The following is a 23,823-nucleotide window of genomic DNA, read 5'->3' as shown; positions in this document are numbered from 1 at the left end:
GATATCTTTGCTTATTAGCCTCCTTCCCATCTCTTAAATCAACTCCTCTACAGTGGAAACTTTGCACAGTAACTTGAAAATCAAGCATGAGAAATTGGGAGGATTATTCTCAACACTGTGTTTTTGTTACAAGTAAAACCGGTAGGGGGCAATGTTTAGTGCTACCTGCAACTGCAGAATTTTGGCGGTGGCTGTTTTTTTATTTTCACAACAGTAATGTAAATAACGGAAATCAATAAATCACTGCAGTGTAACTTTGAATCATCACATTTTTAAAGAAAGAGTTGCAGTATGTTTAGCAGCACAATCAATTATTAACAAAATTAACTGATAAAATATCTTTCACTGAAAACTTAATTTTAACTTCACAATCAGTGACCAGAAGTAGCTTCTAGTCATTAAAAATGGCCATAAATATGGTTTCAACAAATCCTGCAGATGCTGTGTTTGTAGGATCCTTGAAGAGCAGTTTAATGTTTTCCCTAAGCCAGGATAAAAAACATCCTGAACAGGCAGCTGGAATTGAATTTCATTGTGCCTCCAGAGGTGCAACCAGATTATATCCTCTTTCCCATCTGTCACAGCTCTGCACTTCCCATGCACCCTCAAAGCTATGCTCTGGTAATAAAATTGTTTCCAATCACCATATAGGAAAGGAGATAGGAAGAAGATTTTATTACCCAGTAACATGTTTATTTATTATAGTGATACTTCCTTTCCCTGTCTCTACCTAGTGAACATTTTAGTCCTCACAGAATCATAAGATACTTTAGATCAGAAGGATGTTCTTGGTGCCATCTGGTTCAGTGACCTGCTCAAAGCAGGTCTGGTTACATCAAGTTGCCCAAGGCCTCGTTTGGTTGAGCCTTGAATAGGTCCGAGGACAGAGATTCCACAACCTCTCTGGGCAGCCTTTCAGCACCCTCAAGGTAAAAATGTTTTTTCAACTTCCGATCAGCATCTCCCCTGCTGTAACTTGCATCTGTTACCTCTCATCCTGTTACCTTGCATTTCAGAGAAGAGTCTGGCTCCATCTTCCCTGTACCAATCTATTAGGCAGCTGAAGTTACCAGCTTCTTACTTTTTAGGGACAAGAGGAGTTCCAGACTATTTTTTGTAGTCCAGAATTGACACTGAAAGTGTATTGAGACTGCAAGGTCTCAATTTAGCCAGTGCTGAAACTTCTTCCAGATGTTGCATTAAACTACAACTTTAGTTGGAGAACTAAAATTTAAGCGATAGACCACATAGAAGCACAGCTCAGGATGATGAGTGGTCAGCTAATTCTCTGCAGTGCTTTCTATACTTTCAGCATTTCAGGCAAGAAGCAATTCCTGACCACCACAGTCCCTGGGATTTGGGCACTTCAGATTCTACATTCTAGCCATGGAAAAAAGACCCACAACGGTTACTGGAGGAGCAAATAAAATAAAACTGAACTGCAGTACATGTGTCCAGTTACAACTCAACATTCTCTTACTGAAATACCCTTGCAGTGTTTGAGCAAATGCACAGCAAAAGTTAATCACCAATATGTCATATACTTCATGTAGTTATGATGATTTACATCAACTAAAAATTTGCCCCATGGAGTGAGGTGACATTTGAGTTACTTCTGGGACTATTAGTTATGTTTCCCATTTTATGGAAACAAAACAAACTTACACAATTTGGCTCACAAAAAAATAAAGCAATGATTACATAAAACAGGCTCTTCTCTGTGCAAGAAAATGTTTAGAATTACAGGTTATATTACATTTTTGAACAATGTTTAGGAAAGCTAAGAACTCCAAATACTGAGCAATTAAGCTGTTATTTTGTTGCTAAGATTTTAGCAGAAAGATTCAGACTTCTTTTTTTAATTATTTTTTCATTAATTCCTCTTTTTCCACTTTTTGCTGTAACCTAGTAAGCACTAAACTTCCATGTTACTCTTCTCCACCCGAAACTTTAGCACCTCTAGGAAGGTAAGTAGATTCTATGGCCAATTTCAGTGTGAGTCTAAGGGATTCTGACAGATGGCACAATTTTCATCTTCCTCCAATTCTATGTAGAAGAATGTGTAATTTAAAGTAGTGGCTGGCATATTTAAACAATCTCTTACACCTTACTTTTAGTCGTTTTTCCTGATATATCACTATTATCAAGCTTTTCGGAAACTAAATTACACCTACTTCAGCCTTTCTTCTGTCAGTTGGACCCTGAAGTCAACTTCAGAGGCCACAGATAAGGGGCTGTAAATAACATTCACAACTGCATTTGAAAATAAATAATCACTTGTCAAGGAGGATGGAAGAATTTAAACCATACTCATTTAGATTATCTCTACTGCACCTCTGACTGTTGTTGCTAATCTTTGGAGAGAAGTAATAATCCCATATGAATTTCCATGCCATGATATTTAAGAGGCATAAAAATACAATGTGATATCAGATAGGGCAAAGCACCAAAACTGCAAAGCTGATTAGTCCAATAAATCATTTTAGAACCTCCTAGTGAAACAGTATTTTCTAGCTACTGTCCATTAATAAAAATACACAACTCCTTCAAAACGTGAGTACTGAAAACTGTTACAGCATTCCATGCTCTGTTTAAGCAAAATACGTGATGGATTCAGAGCAACTCTTTAGAATATTTTCTTTTACTCACAAATCTACAATAATATCCTCTTGGATGATAATCAAGCATTGCAAAATACATATCAGCAGGTATCAGCAACAAACCAGAAAAAAACTCTAGCTTAGTTATCCTTGTGTTAACAGCTTGAACTCATTACAGTAGCGCAATGCAGTATATTGCAGTATTCTGGCTATAATGGACTGTATTGTTATTAAATTACATTGCAACTTCTTACAATGAGTTCAGTACAAATGTACAGAGCCTAGATATTCCTTCTAACTGTAAAAAACAGACTGAATGGTCACTACTGTTTATTAACTCATTGATCGATACAGCTGTCCTAGCAGCTAACAACCGCACCTGAAAATTCTGTGTATACATTGTCGTGACTGCTCAGAAAACAGTTATGTTTAAGAGCAGGAAAGTATAAAATACCGTGCCCCAGCTTCATGCACGTTTCTACTTGCCGTATGTCCACAAAAATAAATATGCTGACTTTAGAAACGTGGATATTTTATCCTTGGTTATATTTATATTCTTCTATGAAATAATTGTGTATTATTACAAAGCCCTTGAGAATTGTCAGAAATGTAGTTACTGTGTATTTTGGGGTCAGATTCTGCTCTCAGTTACAGAGATACACATTGAAGTAACCTCATCAAAGTCAGTCTATTACTCTGGGTTTATGGCATTCTGAGGTCAGACCTTGGCTCTGAGAATTTCATTTTCATGCGAGATTTAACTTCAAATACAGTCTCCTTTGCTGCTTGTTTGAAGCAAACAGATGACTATTAGTACCAAATCTTACTGGAAGATGCATGCTTCTATCGCCCTTTAAAATTCAAAATACATTTTGCTTCATGATGCAGCTTAAAAGAACGACATCTCCATCATGCAATGAAATGGCATCAACATGTGAAATTGCCATTAAATAGCACATGCATCTGAAGGCAAAGCATAACTTTTTTTTTCTCTCTTTATGTTTGCACCCTAACACATATGTAGGCCATCCTATGTACCATGCTGCAAATTGTCTGTATCTCTGTTGTTATTCCAGATAAAGCACCATGAATATTAAGCAAATTCAGTGATACAATTAATTGAAACTCAAGAGGCTACCCACTGCATATTAGAATAAATATAAGCTATATTATGCCTTTTCCCCCTCCCATACAATTTTCCAAACTGCTTTTGTTCAGAATTAACTTAAATAGTTCTTCACTCATCCAGATTGATTTTGAAGCTATGTTTAGTTGTGTGTAATGATATATATACTCCCTCAGAGCCTACTTCAGCACCTCTTTAATCTTTAGCCGAGATTATCTACAGTACTACTCACTAACAAAAACTGCCAGTATATTTTGCTTAATAATGTATTTTTCATTTTATCAGATGTTAAATTTGCCCACAACTGAAGCTAAAGCCCTCCAACAGCTGACATCTGAAATCATTACTCAATCCAGCCTGACAATCTTTCTTCACTTACTCTGTCTCCTGAGCTGTACAACAATGAAATCTCTCAGCTCCTCTTCAGTTGCTCTATCATACAGAAAAATTAATTCAGACAAAGGTTGACACATTTAACTGTTCATTCTTCTAGTTGAGAACCTTGGCCATCAGAAGAGCTTGTATCACCTGTAAAAATTAACTGCCTCCATGCATTTAATCTATACCTAGTTTGTGTATAAAATTAAACAGGAAAAGGAGCTGTAACAGCAACCTTTTCTCTCTGCCCAGATGTTGTGCATGGTTTTTCCTCTAAAATCCTACTAATACTGTTACATACTCTGAAAACGTCAGCAGTTTATTTTAGGATTTTTAAAGAAAACAGTGTATTTTAAGAAAATATCATTGAATAACAGCAAATAAATGTTGAGGTTCTTGAATTGCAAACAAGAATATTCGCACCAGAAACCTGACTCAGCCGTGACCTTTGAAAAGCAGCACAGGGAATGTATCATACGATTTGTATTTCTAATCAAAACATCCTGAATTTTAAATGGCAAATCCTTGCAGTGGATTGCCTTTGTACAAGGTAGAAACTCAGTATTCTTGGAAGAAATTGTTCATACAGTATCATTATTTAAAAAATAATATTAGGAAAACATGTACATGATGCTGTGACAGAAACTGGGAGATAAGAAACATAAAAGTGATCGACCATTACTCTATCCATTTTATCTCTTTCCTAAATGGTAACACAAAACTGATTTCCCTCCGTGACCTTACCTGTAAATGAAAGGAGCTACTGTGGCAGTGTTGGGGTGACTGTATTGCTGTTGCTGAGGAAGCTGGACAACACCGTTTCCCGTGCCTTGGCTGCTGCTTGCAGCCACCGAGGCCGACAGAGCTGCGGAGGACCCCGCACTGAGAGCTACACTTGGTTCTTTCCCTTCAGAGGATGCAAGACCAGAGGAAGGAGAAGCCTTCTCACTAAGTTGAGATTTTGGTGTTGATTGGGACTGACTTCCTTTTGTAGTCCTCAGTTTTTCAACCTCCTTATTTCCCGTGCATGCAGATGAAGTGCTCTGCTTTGCTGTTGGCACCTTCGATCCAGGTTTCGGGATCCCACTAGAAGACGGTATTAAACTTTCCTTCTTGGCTGCTGTCGTCTTGCTTCCCTTTGGGATCAAGCTTGCAATTTTTGAGCTCTTCTTTGTAGATGTTTCACTGACCTGGTCCTTCTCTTCCTTGCCTGTTTTCTCAGTGCAAACTTTGTTTTTGTCCCTGTTCTTTTCCTCTTTGTCCTTTGGCTGTAGCAAAGACTTTTTATTGCTGAGATTTTTGCTTCCAGCTTTTGGAGGAGTTAACTTCGGTGATACTTTAGGACTGCTACTTGTGGAGCCGCCGCTGTTTACTCCACCACTTAGAACATCCATTTCACCACACTCTGAAAAGGTGTCATCCTCTCTCCCACTGTCACTGGGTCCTGAGCTCAGTGACAAAGGAGGTCTCAGAGCAGTCCTAGCATTAACCAGCTTGAATTTTTCCAGCATAGATTTTTGTCCAGATGAAGGAGGCTTCACACCTTCAGAAGGGGGTGGCTTGAGCCTGTCTGAAGATGGAGTAGGGGAAGTTGCAGGACTAGGCTGCTTCACGGACAGCATGGTAGAGGTCGCGCTGTGTTTGACATTCATGGATTTGCTGCGCCAAGGCTTGCTGGCACTTGGAGAGGGTATGGCAGAGACCTGCTGCTGCCCGGTGCTGGTGGGATGCTGCACATTTCCATTCATGCCTGCAGATGGGTGAGGGCCTTTTGGTGAATCTGCTTTAAAAAACCAGAAAGAACCTTAATGGTACAGTTATTCTCTCATCTTCCACTTGAAGGTGATACCATACTCCTCTGGCACTTAAAACACAGTTACACATGATGTATAATAAACATAATTTACATGTGCTTGGAACATGAAGGATGCTATTCGAAAATGCCTGGTTTTCCCCCCACAATCATGGTGTTGTTCGATATTTCTATGAGCTCAAGAGAGTCTTGGAAACACATTCCTTGTAACCATTTCATCATGCATAAATAAACTTTCCAATTTAAATATTTTCCCTTTAATAAGTCATAAAGAAATTCTTCCAATCACTTGTTAACAATAAAACACTGAGACACAAAGGAAAAAAAAATGTTACAATATAGGAAGAAAAACAAAACCAGAGAAAGATGGTTTGTGCTAGAAAGCTAAGGTTTTGGGTGGGGGAAGGAGGATGGAGTAATTCTGAAATTAAATGGCTATGATCAACATTCATAAAAGCAAAAAATAGCAGTTCACTATATTTTTTTAGTTTTAAGTACAGTTAACAAGCTTTAGTAGCTGACTTCAGGAACTTATCCTAGTGCTCTTACATAGGTGGAAAAAAACATATCAGCAATTTCGCTAGTGTTAGTACTTGAAGTTCCAGTGATATATCATCTACATGGGTACAGCAACAATAGCTGGTTTTGGCCTGAAGCTCAGGTAGGTACATAAGGCTCTTTTACATGGCTCGGGCACATTCACTACATGTACATCATCCAGGAATGTCAGCAAACCTTCAGAATGAATGAGAACAAGACTCCTTCTTCAAAAATCAAACTATGTGAGTTGGGGCTGTGTGGTAAGGGGTTTTGGTACTGGGGCAGAGGATACTTTGAGAAGCTGCTAGAAGGTCCCCTGGCTCCAAGTCAGACCTGCTGCTGGTCATGGCTGAGGCAGTCAGCGCCTCTGTGATGGACACGTTTAAAGGGGAAAAACAACAGAGAAACAGCAGCGGAAGCAGTGGAAAAAGGATTAGGAGAGAGTAATGGGATGTGGCCAGACAACCAGGCAGACAGACACCAAGGTCAGTGTAGAAAGGAGAGGGTGGAAGTGGCTGGAGCAGAGGTTCCCCTCAGCCCATGGTGAGGCTGGCTGTGTCACTGCAGCCATGGAGGGTCATGGGAGAGCAGGGACCTGCCTGCAGCCTGGGGAGGGCTCCACACTGGAGCAGGGGGATGCACCTGAGAGACGCTGTGGCTCCATGGAAAGCCCATGCTGGAGCAGGCTGTTCCTGAAGGACTGCACCCCACAGAAGGGACCCATGCTGCAGCAGTTAAGGAAAGGTGCAGCCCATGGGAAGGACCCATGCTAGGGAAGTTCATGAAGGACTGTCTCCCAGGGGAGGGATCCCACACTGGAGCAGGGCAAGAGCGTGCAGTCCTCCCTGTGAGGAAGAAGAAGTGGCAGAAAGAGCATGTGATGGACTGACCACAACCCTCATTCCCCATCCTCCTGCACAGCTGGAGGGGTGGAGGCAGAGAAATTAGAAGCACAGTTAATCACAAGAGTAAGGGAGGGGTGGGAAAAAGTTGTTTTAAGATCTGGGTTTTTTTTTTTCATTATCTTACTCTCATTTGATGGTAACTAATTAAATTAATATTTTTTCTCTTACCCAGGTCGAGTCTGGTTTGCCTGTGACCATAATGGGTGAATGATCCCTCCTTGCCCTTGTCTCAACCCACAAGCCTTTCCTTATATCATCTCTTCCCCATCCCACTTGGGGGACGAGGGAGTGAGTGGCTGCATGATGCTTGTGTTGCCGTCTGGATCTAAACCATGACACTATGCTAATTGACATCCATGATTTTAAAAATAAGTCATCTAGCCTTATTAAACAAAACTGACCAATGCACAAAAGGGTTAAGCTCTTCTGTATGCAGCTCAGATTTCCAAGACATATCTGAGTATTTAAACACTATTACTCTGGAGCACCAGAGATTTGAAGTGGTAATGGCAACCAAATAGGTGGTACGCAGCTATTTCAGCAATTGACATATTCTCTCTCAGTGTATCTATCTCATCTTGCCATTCAGTCTCGGGACTGCCAGTGGATTAGATGTAAGCCTGCCTACAGTATCTCAGATTCAGTACTACAATAAAGAGTATGAAACACGCAATGCAAATATAGATCATGTAATGGTAAAAAAGAGCTTGATGTGTTGCATACACACATGAAGCCAAACTTATGCCTTGGGGCCCCCCTGTCTAAATAATATACTAGTTGAGGACGCTGAAGACATTTGTCCCTTCAGCACAGTTTGAAGTTATGCATCATTTTCATTTTTGCAGTCTCGGCCCTAAAGCCCTAGTACGGATTAGACTACCCTGGAAGTCTGAAGACCACTAATACACTTAGGAAAGGGGGGAATTCTGAGCATCCTGAAAGGGCAGCTCTTTTTTCTTCAACAAAGAGAATGCAAACACAGAAAATTTACTTCTCAAAATAGCATTAAGAAGGTCTAGGTAGAAAATAATAATAAAAAAATCTAGATGGAAATTACACGGCAGAAATGTAACAGCTTTTACTTGCTTAACACTATTAACAACTGGACCTCAGGTCAATCACCTCTGCCTTCAATAGATGCTGTGTAATTCCATCTGCCCCAAGTTTTTTGTGTGTTCCTCAGCCTGATACACAAACCCCACGGCACTAAATGAGTTCAGTCCACCTTCACAGAAGGTCTCAAGCAGCTCTGCTGTGTCCAGTTACTAGGCAAGGAAACGTTAACTGGTAAGAGCTGCCTCAGAGAATTTTTGGGGACAGGTAAGGTTATGGCTTATTCTCCAGATTCCAGCTAGCACCATGCACATGGGGCAGCTTTGGTGGGCAGCTGCAGAGCTGATCGCCCCCTTGTGACCAAGGCAGGAATTGTGGCTGGGCCCCTGCTATTTTCTGGTGAGGCTCAGAACCTGGAAGAAAGCCTGGGACCAACGACAGCTGTTGGAAATTACTGCAGTCCCCATGCTTCCCTTATACCAGGGATCAGCATGACTGATAGGACTGGGTGTGCATAAGGACCTTCTTGCACACATCTTGCCTTGCATTAAGCTTGCCTTAATTATACAGGAGGTTTGGGGTCTTTAGCAATCCCAATAATTTTGCAGAAGATCAATTCACCATAAGAATATGCAAAGCTAATGCAGGATACATGGACCAGTCTGTGAACAGTGGGATGCCACTATACTCTGTTGCATTAATTCTGTTACATTTGTATGGCTTCAGGCTATTAGTTTTACTTAGAAAAGAAAAAAGAAAAAGCATTCTGATTAAAAAGCAGAATGGATGCCTTGCTGTATTTCCTGCTATTTAATATTAAACTAATTGGGGGTAAAACCCATAAAACCAAGAGTGTTTACCGTTTTCATCAACAGCTTTTTCTGCTACACAGAACAATACACAGGTTCCTGGAACCACTGACACTCATTTGATCCCTATGTCACAAACTATACACAGCATCACAAAATTACAGACAACTTTAACTTGCCTTTAATCTTCAATTAAAGTGTATCCTCAATGTTTCCACGAGGAATGTGGACTGCATGCTCTCAAGAAATACTGAGAGCCTGTCTGTATGTTTAAAGATGTGGAATTAAAAGGTTTATTTCCCCCCCAGCACAAATGCATTACTTGAAGCTTCACATCATTCACTGCTTCCTGCATGTTCAATTGGATTTAGCTTTAGCTGTTCATTATATTAAATCTGTCCCCACCTTGTGGTGATTTTGACACAGAATGAACACAGTTTATGCAAAGTTTTCTTCTTTCTATAAACTAAATTTTACAACAAAACAGTCTTCTGTTCAGGGCCCAATCCCTTTATTGTTGAAATGTCATCAACTTGGAGTGAAAACAATTTTGCATTCTGCTTGAGATCTCAGTACTTCAGAGCTCAGCTCAACCTGTGCTGGGAAAAGCAGAGAGGCAACACCCCAGGTGTCCAGTGCAGAAAGGGAACTCAGCAGGACCATGACAACTGAATGGTCCATTTTCAAGTCCACTTTTCATAGGCTGCTGCACAAAAAAAAGACACATGAGGGGTTAAACTTGGCCCCCATATATAATAAACTTCCTCTGTCATCTCATCTGTGACCTTTGCTGTGCTGTGTTCTGTCTGTTGAAGAAGATTAGTAGAAAATGAAGAGCTGCAAGGGATTGCTATAAGGATATTTGCAGGAATGGGAGGTCTGTCTAGTGATATCGAAAGAATTCAGCTTGTTCAACTGTCCCTTTCCAGCTGTCCAGGAGAAAGTAGCTACTCCTTATGAGCACAGGAGGGAACACCACTAGGGACAATACACTGGCACCAGAAAAAATGTAAACAAATTAGCTATAGATGTACATACTGGTCACAGACAAATCATTTGCATCATCAGACGCAATCATTTGCATCATCATGAGAGTTGATACTGGCAAAATAACCAAATATTGTTGAATCTGAGTTTGAACAATACACAAAGAACATTTTTTATTATTAAATTGTATTGAAAAGCAGGTACTTAAATTCCATGACATAAAGACTCTTATCAGTGTTCAGATACACTGTTTCTAAGCTCTGAAGTGTAAATATTTGTTTTTAAAATTTGACTTGAATTAGAACATTATTTCTTTTCTAGACTCAAAACACCCTGGGTATTCATCTTATAAGCAATGTGAATAATTACTTTACTGAAATATTCTGATCAGCTCACTAAAGCTCCACAGGTGAGTTTCAGCTAATGGCATGTTTATTGTTATGCTGTTCCTGACTTAACCACAGCTACACATTGTTACCTGTGTTACAGCAATGAGTTGGGTCTGCGGGTGAAAACTGGGCTGTTCTCAATAAAGAGCAAATGTGCATTTGCTATGGGGAGCTAGGTTTCTTACCATGTAAATTACTCCTTAAGCAGCATTCAAAGGAGATAACATTAATGACATATTAAATAATAATATACGAAATAAAAGGTCCATATCACATCTTCATTTGGATCACCTTCAGGTCTCCTTTAACTCTGTGACTACATATCCATTCCCCACTGTGACTGAGTTGGAAACCATGTTATGCAGGAATGGATTTCAAGTATTACATATAACTGGATTAAAAAAACCCTCTTACACTGTTTATCTTTTCTGAGGACTCCTTAGAGCACATACAGAAAGACGTAGAGCAGAAAAAACTGTACCAAAAGTGGTCTCCCTGGAAGAGGTCTAGAGGTCCCAACCTCTAATGACTATCGACCTAGCAGAAGTCATCTTTTTTTCCACTTCAGTTTATACAGCACTAATGCAGAATTCTAATCTATTTACTATATGATCTGTGTCTCAGAAATTAGAGTGTATGGACTATATCCATTCAATGGAAGCTGTTAAAGTTATCTTGCTCCAAGCATCAGCATCAGAAAAAAAATTTGAAGTATAAGGTTTATTATGTGTGCCACACTGTAAGGAACAATTAATTTTTCAACATATAACGATTCTTTTTTTAAACGTGTTTGTTATTATTACTATTACCATTGTGAGGGTTGAAGTTTGTTTCTAAACAAATTCTTCAAAAATCTTAGGTGTCCTCAAATACTTCAAAACACCAAAAGACTACTTGGAAATTTCTTTGTAATATTAAAAAAATAGCGACTCTAACAATTAAATTTAAAATATAGCATGGTTCAGTTGTTTTTATGCAAAGAAGTATCAGGGTGAATTGAAATACAGGTTCTCACGTCTTCTTGTAGGATATTATAAAAAATATCTTTTCCCTATCCTTGCACTACCAGTAGTCATTTTCTCCAAATAACTTCTGCTATACACTCTAAAACAAACTTGTATTTGATTTTATAAAAGAATACAAACCAATGCTCTTTCATCCATTCCACTGTTTTGAAAGAAAAAAAGAACAGACAGAAACATCTCAAATACACTACTCTCTAATTGTACAACATTACATTTTCTATAAGATGTAAAATTAATTGAACTATTATACACAAAGCTACCCCTTATCCTCTAGCAAGTGATGACTTCAATAAAAATCTCATCAAGGTACTCATCCTTTGCTGTAAAGGAATGGGAAAGTGAAAAAATCTATGATGCACAAAGACATAAATGTGCAATGCAATGCAAACCTCAGCAGTCCAAACAGTTTCCAAGTAAAAAGCTAAGAATATTAATATCTACAAACATGTCTCAGCTTGAATCATTTCACTCCAACATATTTCAGTATCAAACCTGTGTCAACATTATGAAGCAATTCTAATACCTAAACTGCTGTACATACCTTCACTCAAGCAGCCACATCTCCTACTTCATAACTTCACTATCGTATTTGTGAACTATACAGTGTCTGCTCAGCTTTCATTCTGATCTCTTTCTAGTTTTAGCCTGGATGTCTTGCCACAAACAAGTCCTTAATAAAATAAATCCAACCATAGAACTATCTAAAACATTCAACCCTGATAGTAAAAATAAAGAAATAACTATTGAAAGGATGGTTTTATATCTTCAGATACAGCTAGGGGCAGAGTGTGTTCATCAGAATTTTGTAAAAAAAATCTGGATAGCTGCCTGTTGCTTGGATGAAGAACATTCACTGCATACTTTTTCCTCCCACAGACCCCAAGGATGCAAACGGGTACTATGTATATTGTATAATTTTCAACTGTGTTCCAACCCAGAGATATGAATAAAATGCTGTTCATTACACAAAGGGAGAAAGAAGGGGGGAAGGGGCTGGATTAGTTACACAACTCAGAGACCTGAATTTTTACATTATTCTGTCTGATATAAAGCCTGAAGAGGCACATTTTCCAGGGAAACAATGTCAGGGTGAGAGAAACAGAAGGACCCAGGGAACTCTGTTTTCATAATGGAAGTTCATAGTAAGGCAGGCAACAAACCATGAACACTAATTTCAAATGTCTACAAAATTTCATTACAGTTGACTTAATTTTAAATCCTCTATTCACACTTATATATACACTAGGTAAGTTTCTGAAGGAATAGATGCATGCAATATTCTGATGCAAATATAATACTGTGATTCTTCTTCATTGGAGGGTAAGATGCAAAGTCCCCTGAAAATTATGGCAGTCTTCCTTTGGGTATGAGTAGACATGAATATGGACCAAGATTATAGGTATCCAATATGGATTCATTTTTACTTCAGAAAAATCACCCAGTGATATTTCTATCCAAGAGGTATAAAATATAACATCTTGAAAGTTTTCAGTTCTGAACTTTAAATCACAACTCAACCCCAATTTGTAATTCAGAGCCCGGTCTCCATAGGTCTTCCTTACCAAGGATAAATATTACATTCACTGCTTTGGCCCTTGTGAATGGGATCCTTTTTTTCCCTCTTGTATGTAACTTTTAATCACTTACCTTTTTCATTTCCATTTGCATATTGTGGAGGTTTGTTTTTGTCAATGCTGTTAAAGCTCTGGCTTCTCCGATTTAAATTAGAAGCTCCCTGGACTTTGGTACTGCTGCCTGCAGCTGGCACCCTTGAGGGTCCTGGAAGCCTGGAACGTTAGAACTCAGTTCATTTCATGTAGTGCAACATATACAGGAGGCAGTATGCAAATATCAGACCAGAATTTAAAACCAACAACTGAAAACAATTATTTCAGGTAAGCAACAGTGAACACGAGGATTCAAATTAGTTAGACTGCACAAATGAAAAGAGAAGCTTATCCTTTTACGCACACAAAAGGGAAAAAGATGCTTTCTAGTGTCACAAGACATGTAAGAAGGTGCTTTGCATTTGCCGTTAACATTGCTAAAACAGATTCACCCTAACAAACCATCAAAGTGCAATAATAACTTTCATTTAAATCTGTCACTTTTTAAGAGGAAATTATACAGAAATTGATTAGAAAGCACAAAAATACATAGTTGAGCAATATTTCATATCTCTTACTCTAGCAAACGTTTCACAGCTGTGTTTAGCATAAAAGCTGGCTTTTTAATTACCATGTTTGGTTATTTTTCAGAGGCTATTGGTTAAAGCACTTCCATCTTGTTTTAAATGAAAAATATTGAAAACACATATTTTAGCTAGATGCTACAGATGCGTGTACACCTTCCAGAGAGAAGTATGTAGACTGTACAGTTCATTTGTTAGTATTTGCTGCCACCATCTGAACCTTACTGTGTGGCTGTGCTAAGGAAAAAAATGTAGGCTATTGATCCTGGCATGTGTAAACCTGAATTGTTTTTCTGTCTGAATCTCTTCTGTGATGTAAGATTCTTTAATAATGCTTAATTCAAACTTTCTGCAGCATCTTTGTGGGCACCCCCACTCCTTTCCAGTTGTGTTTTCTGACAGACAAAATTAAATGCTCAAATCAGCAAGGGGTTTTGCGATAGGAAAATAAAATCTGTCTTCTGTTTCACACTTATTGGAATGATACGATGATCTTAATAGCGGTGATACAAATTATATCAGAGCTATCAAATTTTGTTCGTTTCACTATACTACAAAAGAGCTGCATCAGAAGGGAGAAAAAAATCATGTTACAAAGAATTACAAAACATCAGGTTTCCTCCAAACATTTTTTGTTTAATATACTGGTATAACAGAAATGGTCAAATAATTTTATTTTCATTAGGAAACATATTTAAACAGCTCCATGTTCTCTTCCTTTACCAATTTCAGCCTCAGAGAGCTAATCCGTTAGTTATTTTTATGGCTCATTCTGGCCGGCAGCCTGCCCTGCTAGTCTTTGTGCTGAGCCCACAGCAGACTGTCTCTGCTCTGCAGCTGTACGCATGCTAACCTTTACCGTGACCCATGAATAGGAGTGATCTTCTGTTCCCTGAAGAATGCACTAAAACAAACTTAAAAATCCATTTGCTCTTTCTCATTACCCTAATTTGACAGGGAGTGAGAGCCCTGAGCTCGTTTGTCAATGGTAATGAAAAAAGCAATGAGAAGGCATGTGCAACACTAGAAACTCATCTGTTCTGTTAAAATATAAAATAGTTCTGCATATATTCTGCATGCCAGATTTCAAGAACTTGCCACAGTAAGCATATTATACATGAGGTCATTTGCTCTACACACTTCCCAGTTTACCTCATTTACTGTCTTTTTTAATTGAATTCAGGTTTAAAATTGCTCTTGCAGAATCATGTTAAGCAGCTAAGGAAATGCAAAGAGGAGAATAACAAATAAGGGACAAGCCACATACCTCTGAACAGGCTTCGGAAACACTGCCACAGATTTAAAGTATTAGACAATAAGACTGTTAACCCCGACATGTTGAATGTGGACAAGACAGGAGCATCAGCAATAAGGAAAACTGAAGACCTGTAAGTGCAGGTGCAAAGCCACTGGACCGTGGTATAGCTCGTTCCAAGCTACCACCAGCAACTCAAACTGTGTTAGTGCGCTGTGCTGTAAAATGCAATCTTTATTGTAGATTATGCAATTTAGAGTTCATTGTTCTCACCAATGAACTGTACAGCAAAGGTATAATTAATGAACACATTAATTATCCCACACACACCAAAAAAATGCTAGAAATGAGTAAGCTTTAGACCTCGGTTTCTTTCTTCTGCAATCTGGCTTGTAGATTTTAGTGCTCATGGAAATTATAAACTAAAAGTACTGATGAAACCTGAAACAGGTCAGCTCCTACACACAGCTCTGTCAAATTCACTGCCAAAACAAAGCATCTCATTAGTCGGGACAGTGTGCAGGCTACTCTTGACTGAGCAAAACTCTTGGAAGTGGTTCTTTTTTCTGCTCTATTTTGACTCTGCATGACCTTGGCTCTGGGAACCCAACCTTTAAGGTGGGTTTTGCAATACATGCAAAACATCCAGAGGGAATGGGGAGGGACTCCCAGACTTCTTTTCACTCATGACTAAAGTAAGGTTTTAAACCAGGGCGTAGGGAGCACTAAAATCACCAACTAATCCTTCACATCCATTATTTCACATGCAAGATACAAAGATGCAGGATACAAAACAACCAGAAATATTGCTAATATACAGTACAAATCATCTGCTTCCAGTCCATACAAGGCTTTTCCATGGCAGAACTCATCATTGCGAAGCTTGCAAGCATAACATAAATACACATTGCTTAATGTCTGCTTATGTCCAAGGGATTAAATATCAATGGGCATGTACTTGCTTGAGTATCACTAACAAGCAATAAATTAGAGATATTTAACTGACCTAGAAGTCTTTTTTTGACTGGTTGCAATTCCACTGTGATTAGATTGAGTTGCATATCTGGCTGTGAGACTGTATGAGAAGAAACAGAGAAATTGAATTAAAGAATTTCTTTGGACATGTATAGAAAGAACACACTTACCAGCAAACTATGAGTTAATGAATGCAAATTGAACATGGATAGAAAACACAAATTAACAGGCAAAAATATGAAATAATGCAAACATGCAGATTTGTATGAGAGATGCAATGCACAGATTATGAATTAATGGATATTGCTATAACTTGTCTCATTTGCTAGAAATTATCTTTGGAACAGACAATGAGGGGAAATTTCCATAGTGACTGAATTACTGAAGTCTAGGTCCATTCACACAGATTGCACCTCAAAACTTTGTGCCTTTTTTTCTTATTCCACAAAAAATAAGCACAAATGTAGAGCTATTATTGTTCCAGAACCTGGAAAAAGAAAAGTGGACTTTTCCTGCTAAAAAAGGTGACCCTCCTGACAGTAGAGCAATATGTAAGAACCATCCCATCATAATTTTCATTACCGTCACAGGTCATGTATGTGATGCATTACCCAGGTAATGAATCAGAATTTTTGTTAGGAAAGCTCTGACACTAGGTTAAGCTCACTGTTAAATGCTATAGGAAAATGCACCTTGGTCTATTAAGGCATCTCAGTAGTGTTTCTACAACAGAAGATATGCTGTGCTACAGGGCTAAAACCTGGACATTCCTTTTGATACCCAACAATGTGTCATTATTAAAAAGAAAATTTATACCTCTATTCTTTTAGACCTTTGCATAGGAGATATGCCAAAGGTACAGCCAAGATAAGGCCACCTGACAGATCATACTATAAACAGGTGCATTCTTTAGGATCCACACAGCGTAATGATGCCGACAGGTGCCTAAGCCAGGTACAACATTCCATCCCTTCCATGATTAAGGAAGTGACAGAGAACTGAGTAAGCAGAAATGCTGATAGTTATAGACGGCTTTTCCATCTTACAGTTCTGCATCTTCCAGCAATTCTTCTGAGTAGCAGCAGAAACCACAGTGCTCTAGTCCTGGCTTTATAGGTTGGCAAGTTATTAGACAAGTAACACCTGGTGATATTAAGACTACCAGAAGGGTTAAGAAATTTCTGCCAGCTGGTTGTGGCAGATAGCCTGAGTATAGAGCAGATGGGAGAAGCCCTCAAGGGAGAGAAGTCTCCCTGTATTGGCACAGCAGACCTGAAAAGGGGCAAGAAGAAGGCATAAGCCAAGAGACAATGTGAGACTTGAATGGGATGCATGACTGCTGTTACTTTACCAAATTAAACCCCAGTAAGGGGTTCAGCATTACCTCTGTCCCTGCCAATTACAAGTAGGACGTGTGCCCACGATTAATATATAATGAGTACTTCAGTCTTAAGAGGGTAGAAAGGAATCATTCAATATATAAATGTAGCATTCAATTATCTGACATATATCTTAACAGTAATGCTGACAAAGTGCTCTTTTATATGACCATAAATTATTTGGGAATGATAATCAAGTATAACAGCATCATAATAATTACAGTTTATATATTTTTTATCTATCCACTCATTCACTCCTTGTATATTTCACTTACAACTACCTTTCTTAACAATGTCTGGACATATGATTCAAATGTGACGTAGGATGTTTTGCTGAAGTTGTTACATTGGTGCTTGGCATAATAGCCTGTCTTTTGATGAGACCTTCCACTCGTCTTTTTGTCAACATATTTAAAATGAAGTAATCTAGAAATGGTTAGCTGGTTATCTGCATTGACTGAACTAAGAAGTTTATGAGAAACATGAGATGTCAAATAAAACCTTAGTGCAGTTATGTTGTAAAAGGTAAAATGATACACAGTACAATCAACACGGATGGTGAGCTGGAAAAACAGAGTGAATAAGATGCATCTGAACCATTGGCTGAAAAGGATGAAGGTTCTGCCTTGCTGCAGCATACTGTAGTTTTTCTACCTCAAACTACACAATTCCATAGTAGCTGGTAAGATCAAATAATGTAATCTCAGTGATGTTGCCAAGTTGTTGATTAGGTAGCCTACAGACAGATGACACTAAAGCTAGAATGCTTTCCTTCCCTGCTTGTTACTTGGGGCTCCATTCACTAGGAAATCCATGAGATACCAGCCTACAGACCGCTTTCAAACTTCCCGGAATGCTTGAAAGACATTGATGTATGTGACAACACCAGTAAAGCATCATTTTCACTATGACCTGGTAAATTTATTTTCCAAAGTAATGTAACAAATGAAAGGGAAAAAGAGACCATTAACAGCTCATAAAACAGGTGTATCAAGTCCCTAATGATTTTGAGGTTTTCCTTCCCAATTAGCACTGGATGTGCTGGACCCATTAAAACTTTGCACAGAAGCCTATTTCGCAGCTGCTGGCCCCACTATTACAGATCCGAGCTGCAACGCTTATGAAGTCTAGCCACTTTCCTAAATGTAAAAACAAATATCTACCTGCTGCCCTCCATCCTACCAGATAATTGTCGGTTGGTAACACCTGGCAATCAGGAAAATAAACCTGTTTTGCTTGAAACAGTCATTTTTTATGCTCACAGATCCTCACAAATGTTTAATAAATATGTGTCTGCATTAAAGCAGCAGATGCTTGTTAGCAAACCAGACAGTACAAGTTTAACATAACAGCATTCAGGACAAGGAAAGGGTTTATTTGTCAGAGGGTTAGAAAGGGGGTTTTGAAAGTCTCTCCTTTTGAAATGTCTGCTCCCAAGACTCTTTCCACTGCCATAATACTCCCACCAGCAGTCTTCCCTGAGACACAGACACAGCTTTGGCTCTTCAGAGGAGCCACCGCAGTCACATAAAAAGCCCAGCCACAGTGCAATGGCAGGAAAGGGAAATATGAACTATAGAGGAGGTCAACCCTGACTGCACAGACAGCAGAAAACCCCACTGCTCCTGCAGCTATGGCCCTGTATTGCAGTCTGGGAGGCAACTGCAACACTGGACCTGGGCCGGGAACTTCTGGCCTCTGGCATCATGCTTAGCTCTCCCCTTCCACCTAATGCATAGGAGGACAGAAGGCTGATGCTCCTGGTTAAGGAAATCCTTTTCAAAACAGGTAAGAACATATGAACATATTTAACCCAAACATATTAAATCAACTAGACTCTTCAAACTGTCTTCCAGGTGGAAACCAAGCCCCCACCACTACCTTTTCTCTCACAAGCCAGGGAAACACTAGCCAACACAGTAGACATGAAATGGTGAGAGTGGGTACTTCCCATTGATGGTCCCTTTATTAAGTGCTGTGAGAAAATGGAATAAACATGATGAGTCTGTCCAGAAAGGCAGTTAAGCACAGATGTAACTGGGGTAGTATTGAGAAGGAAGCTACAGAGATGTTATGAGCTTGGCCTGACTCTGAGGTTCGGATGGGGAACACCACAGCTGTACTACAGCCATGCTGTTTGCAGGAACCAGGACTCTGTGCCATGTACAGCACAGTCAGTCGCGCTGGGGAGCTGTGCACCATGTTCCACCAAGACAGCAAACTAATGCAAGGCATGCAGTTGCAGGCAGGATACAAGGGTTAAGAAATGGTCCTAAAAGGGGCAGGGGAACCTAGGAAGTCAATATAAGCTACAGTATTAAATGTTCTTAAATGCCTTCACAGTGAAAATGAAGTGAAATATTCAACTGAAATGGGCAAATAAGAACAAAGATGATGAATCAGGAAAGAAGCAGCTCCTTGAGAGTGTGTATACCACATAACGCTGAAGGATGGTGCTCCTATAAACCTGGATACAAAGCATGAATCAAGCTGAAAATAATTTAACCTCCTTCTTCAAAAAGTAACCCATGCAGCATCGCCCTGAATATTGTCTACATTTTATTAAGTCTTTTGAAAGATCAAAAGGATTATGTTACATCACACTGTCATTTTCCTGTAATGTTGAGTGTCACATGGAGGTTCTAAAATGTCAGGTATGTGATCTGTTAAAACTAGACAATAGGCAAAAGCATATGTAGTATGTAATCAAAGCCTTTCTACCTTACTGGCATACTTGAATTTTAATATGCTGTTGATCTTATGAAATGCATTTATATCAGTAGGGTGACTGCACTCCAGAACTGTTCAAGGCTTTTCTATTAGAATGATTCCCTGATAAAAGAATACTTTAAAAATGCATTTTCAGTGTAAAAATTTCTTTACACTTTTTTTTTCTTTTTTTCTTAACAAACTCCTTGGCTGTATAATTCTCATCAGCATGTCTGGCAAAAAGCACAAGAGAGAATATTCTAAGGTTCACCTAACTCCAAGTCCCAAGTGTGCCTGGAAAGACGCCACAGGAAAAAAAATTTTCTAGGCTCCTCACCGTAGAAAACAGTTTGAGCAGGTAAAAGATCCCTGACTCCTCAAATGGATAGCCAAGGAACACTGATGAGGAAACAAAAAACCCTGAATTTTCACACAAAAAATGTTTTTCAGACGTTTCTTTTGCCTTTTTAGCCCAGTCTTGGTGAATTAATATATTCTTATTACTACGTATATGTATCTATTTATCTACACACATATATTTTTGAAATGTTATTTATTTATGTTATATAATACATGTGTATTTTATAGATATACCTATATTTTATGTTTATTTTATAGATGCACTTTTTTTATATGCCTGCCTAACACCAAAACACTCATTTTTTCATTCATAAGAGGAAATGTCTACGGCTCAGGCAGTTCTAGTTCATACCATATCATCTGTTCTATATTAGGTGGACATTTCTTATTTCCACTCTTTGAACTTCTAGCTTCTTATTGAAGAAGTCCGTCTCCAACCGGTTCAGGCTTGGACGTACAAGTAAAATTGTGTTTTAAATGTTTTCCTGTTGTTCACAGCTCATAAACCAAAGCACAGATCATCCAGTTTTGCATCAACATTTATGTTCTTGCAGAACACAGTGACTTGTTATAAGAATGAATCGCCCACCACAGTGACCACACCTTTCCCATTTGGACCCAGTATTTGTACTGTAGGTATTTTGTGGAATTTACAGAAAGAACATATGAATCACAACATTAAAGAAAAGAAGAGGATATCAACAAAGTAATAAATATGCTACTTAGCTACTGTGCTTAACTTGACCTGTAGCTCACCTAAAATAATGCAATCTTTTAAAACATACTAATTCTTCTGAACAAATCATCCAAGTGGATAACAGTGTGCTGCCAGAACTAGGACTAGGTAGGCCCTTAGGGACCTTTTATGATCTCTTCTCCATACCATTTATGACATTGCACTAGAACAAAATTTTATCAGATGAACTGCACATGAATGTATGCCACTATTCTGTTTCACAGTTTGATAGAGTAAGACACAGATTTCTCCTAGAGGGAATGAAAAAGGGGGTGCCAGAAAGCCTGAGGCTGTCACTTTTTCCAATCTACACTCACTGCCATGTGAACTCTTTCATAGTTTTCCAGAAAATCCACATTACTCAACACATCCTAAGGTAGAGTTGGGATTGCTATAAACTTCCATCAGTTAACAAATTAACACATAGTTACAGGTGTTCTTATTTAGAACTATAAAGTACCTTTGTGAGCATTTTGCTGGGTCTCCTCATTGATTCTAAAGTAGTAAAGAGCTATGCAATACAAAGAAATTACAAAACCTTCTACCAGCATTTTAGCTCTGTTCCTATAAACGTTTGTAAAACAGCAAACCAAAACACAAATACGTATTGAAGTGATATAAATGGTATAAGTGATGGAAGTGATTTAAGCTGCAAATTTATCTCTTTTGTGATGAATTTTACATATAACAACAGCTAATTTTTCATTTCTGTTTTAATTCATTTTCCATGGGCACTAATGGTTTTAAACACATTGCCTGTGCTTCTCTGGAAGTGTATGGATTTGTAATTGTTTTGGTTTGGTTTGGGGTTTTTTTGTCAATGAAGAAAGTCAGTCATCTTCTCCACAGCAGCTGCAAAGTGTACTGTTATTTCATTAAATGGTATCTGCATAGCAACAACATGTAGAGTATCATATATGTTGATGAATTTGGTTTATGTGGTGGGGGTTTTGGTAGAGGGACCACAGGGATAGTTCCTCTAAGAAGTTGCTAGAACCTTCCCTGGCTTCAGTTTAGACCCACCTCTGGCCACAGCTGAGCCAATTAGCACCCCTGTGATTAACATGAGATGAAATAGTAGAGAAAGGATTAGGAGAGAGGAGTGGAATGTGAGAGACACAATGAGCTAGGGAGACATTCAGGTCACTGTAGGAAGGCAGGGAGGAGGTGGATTGTAGCACAGGCTCACCTCAGCCTGTGGCAAGAGGGCAGGCTGTGCCCCTGCAGCTGTGGAGGGTCACGGGGGAGCAGAGACCCTCCTGCAGCCCAGGGAGGGTGCCAACTGGAGCAGGTGGCTGTCCCTGGAGAGCCCACAACTCCATGGGAAGCCCTTGCTGGAGCAGGCTGCTCCTGAAAGACCACATGCCTGTGGAAGGGACCCACACTAGAGCAGTTAGGGAAGAAAACTGCAGCCCATGGGAAGGACTCATGCCAGGGAAGCTTGTGTAGGACATTCTCCTGTGGGAGAGACCCCACACTGAAGCAGTGGAAGAGTGTGAGGAATCCTCCACTGAGGAGGAAGGAGTAGCAGAGACAGTGTGTGATGGACTGACCACAACCCCTGTTCCCCATCCCCTGTGCTGCACAGGGGGAACAGGTAGAGAAATTGGGAGCAAAGCTGAGTCCAAGAAGAAAGGAGGGGTGGGGGTAAGTGTTTTTAAGATCTGTTTTGTTTTGTCTTTCATTATGCTACTCTGATTTGGTTGCTAACTAATTAAATTGATTGTTTCTTCCCCAAGTCAAGTCTGGTTTGCCCATGACAGTAAATGCTGAGTGATCCCTCCCTGTCCTTGTCTCAACTCATGAGCCTTATCTGGTATTTTCTTCTCCCCGTCCTGCCGGGGGGAGGAGTGAACAACCGGCTGTATGGTGTCTAGTTGCTGTCTGGGCCTAAACCACGACAGTGAAAATATTATGATTTTAAAGCTGATAGAAAAGACTTATGGTAGCAAAGAAAACAGAAGTACAAACATAAAACTGTGATTTAAATGAATGCAAGAATGCAACGTGAAGACTGAGTCATCTATGGCTATGAAGGGATCTATCAAGGAATAAATAAAGAACAATTTGCTTCAGAATATGTAAGAAAATTAATCATAGGACAAAAGAAAGAATGAAGACTGCAATAGTTCACTATGGCTGCCATTGAACTTTACATCTATTTAAGTTATATTTGCCATACACACAAAGTTATAAGCCACCTCAAGTGTTTGAAAGGTCAGAATTAAATAGATGGAAGACCTGAGAAAGGAAAAAATGCTTGGACACAGTTTCAGCAGAACTCATTGTCAGAGAATGAGAAGTATTAATGGATCTGTATGGAACATGGAGGTAGATCAACAAAGAATGCCTGAAGAGAAAATATCTCCATTATAAAGCTTCTGTACCTTGAAGGAAAATATATAAAAAATTAGATTAAAATGCTACAAGGATGAACGGAACAATTCCCATTAAATGCCACATGATCTGGATTAGCAACTGTGAAAATTATGGCCATACTACATCAAAACTGAAATATAAAAAGCAATGAGTTACAAAGGAGACAAGTGCAAGACAATGAGAATATCTGAAATGCACAGGATTAAAACTCTCA

General features: G+C 39.1%; 1 protein-coding gene across 1 annotated transcript in view; it reads right to left on the bottom strand.

Moving 5' to 3' along the window:
- LOC104507141 (neuron navigator 3-like) overlaps positions 1 to 23,823 on the bottom strand; it is a gene marked incomplete at its 3' end in the record, with an annotated part of 66,870 nt that overhangs the window by 5,281 nt on the left and 37,766 nt on the right. The window contains exons 6-7 of the mRNA XM_010148328.1: positions 13,273 to 13,412; positions 4,849 to 5,884 (exon numbers count right to left, since the gene is read on the bottom strand). Of these exons, the coding sequence (XP_010146630.1) occupies positions 4,849 to 5,884; positions 13,273 to 13,412 (1,176 nt within the window). The remainder of the gene's footprint in view (positions 1 to 4,848; positions 5,885 to 13,272; positions 13,413 to 23,823) is intronic.

This window comes from Eurypyga helias, unplaced genomic scaffold (genome assembly GCF_000690775.1).
Source record: "Eurypyga helias isolate BGI_N326 unplaced genomic scaffold, ASM69077v1 scaffold14540, whole genome shotgun sequence".
Taxonomy (NCBI): Eukaryota; Metazoa; Chordata; class Aves; order Eurypygiformes; family Eurypygidae; genus Eurypyga; species Eurypyga helias.
This window is presented reverse-complemented; position numbering and strand designations above follow the sequence as displayed.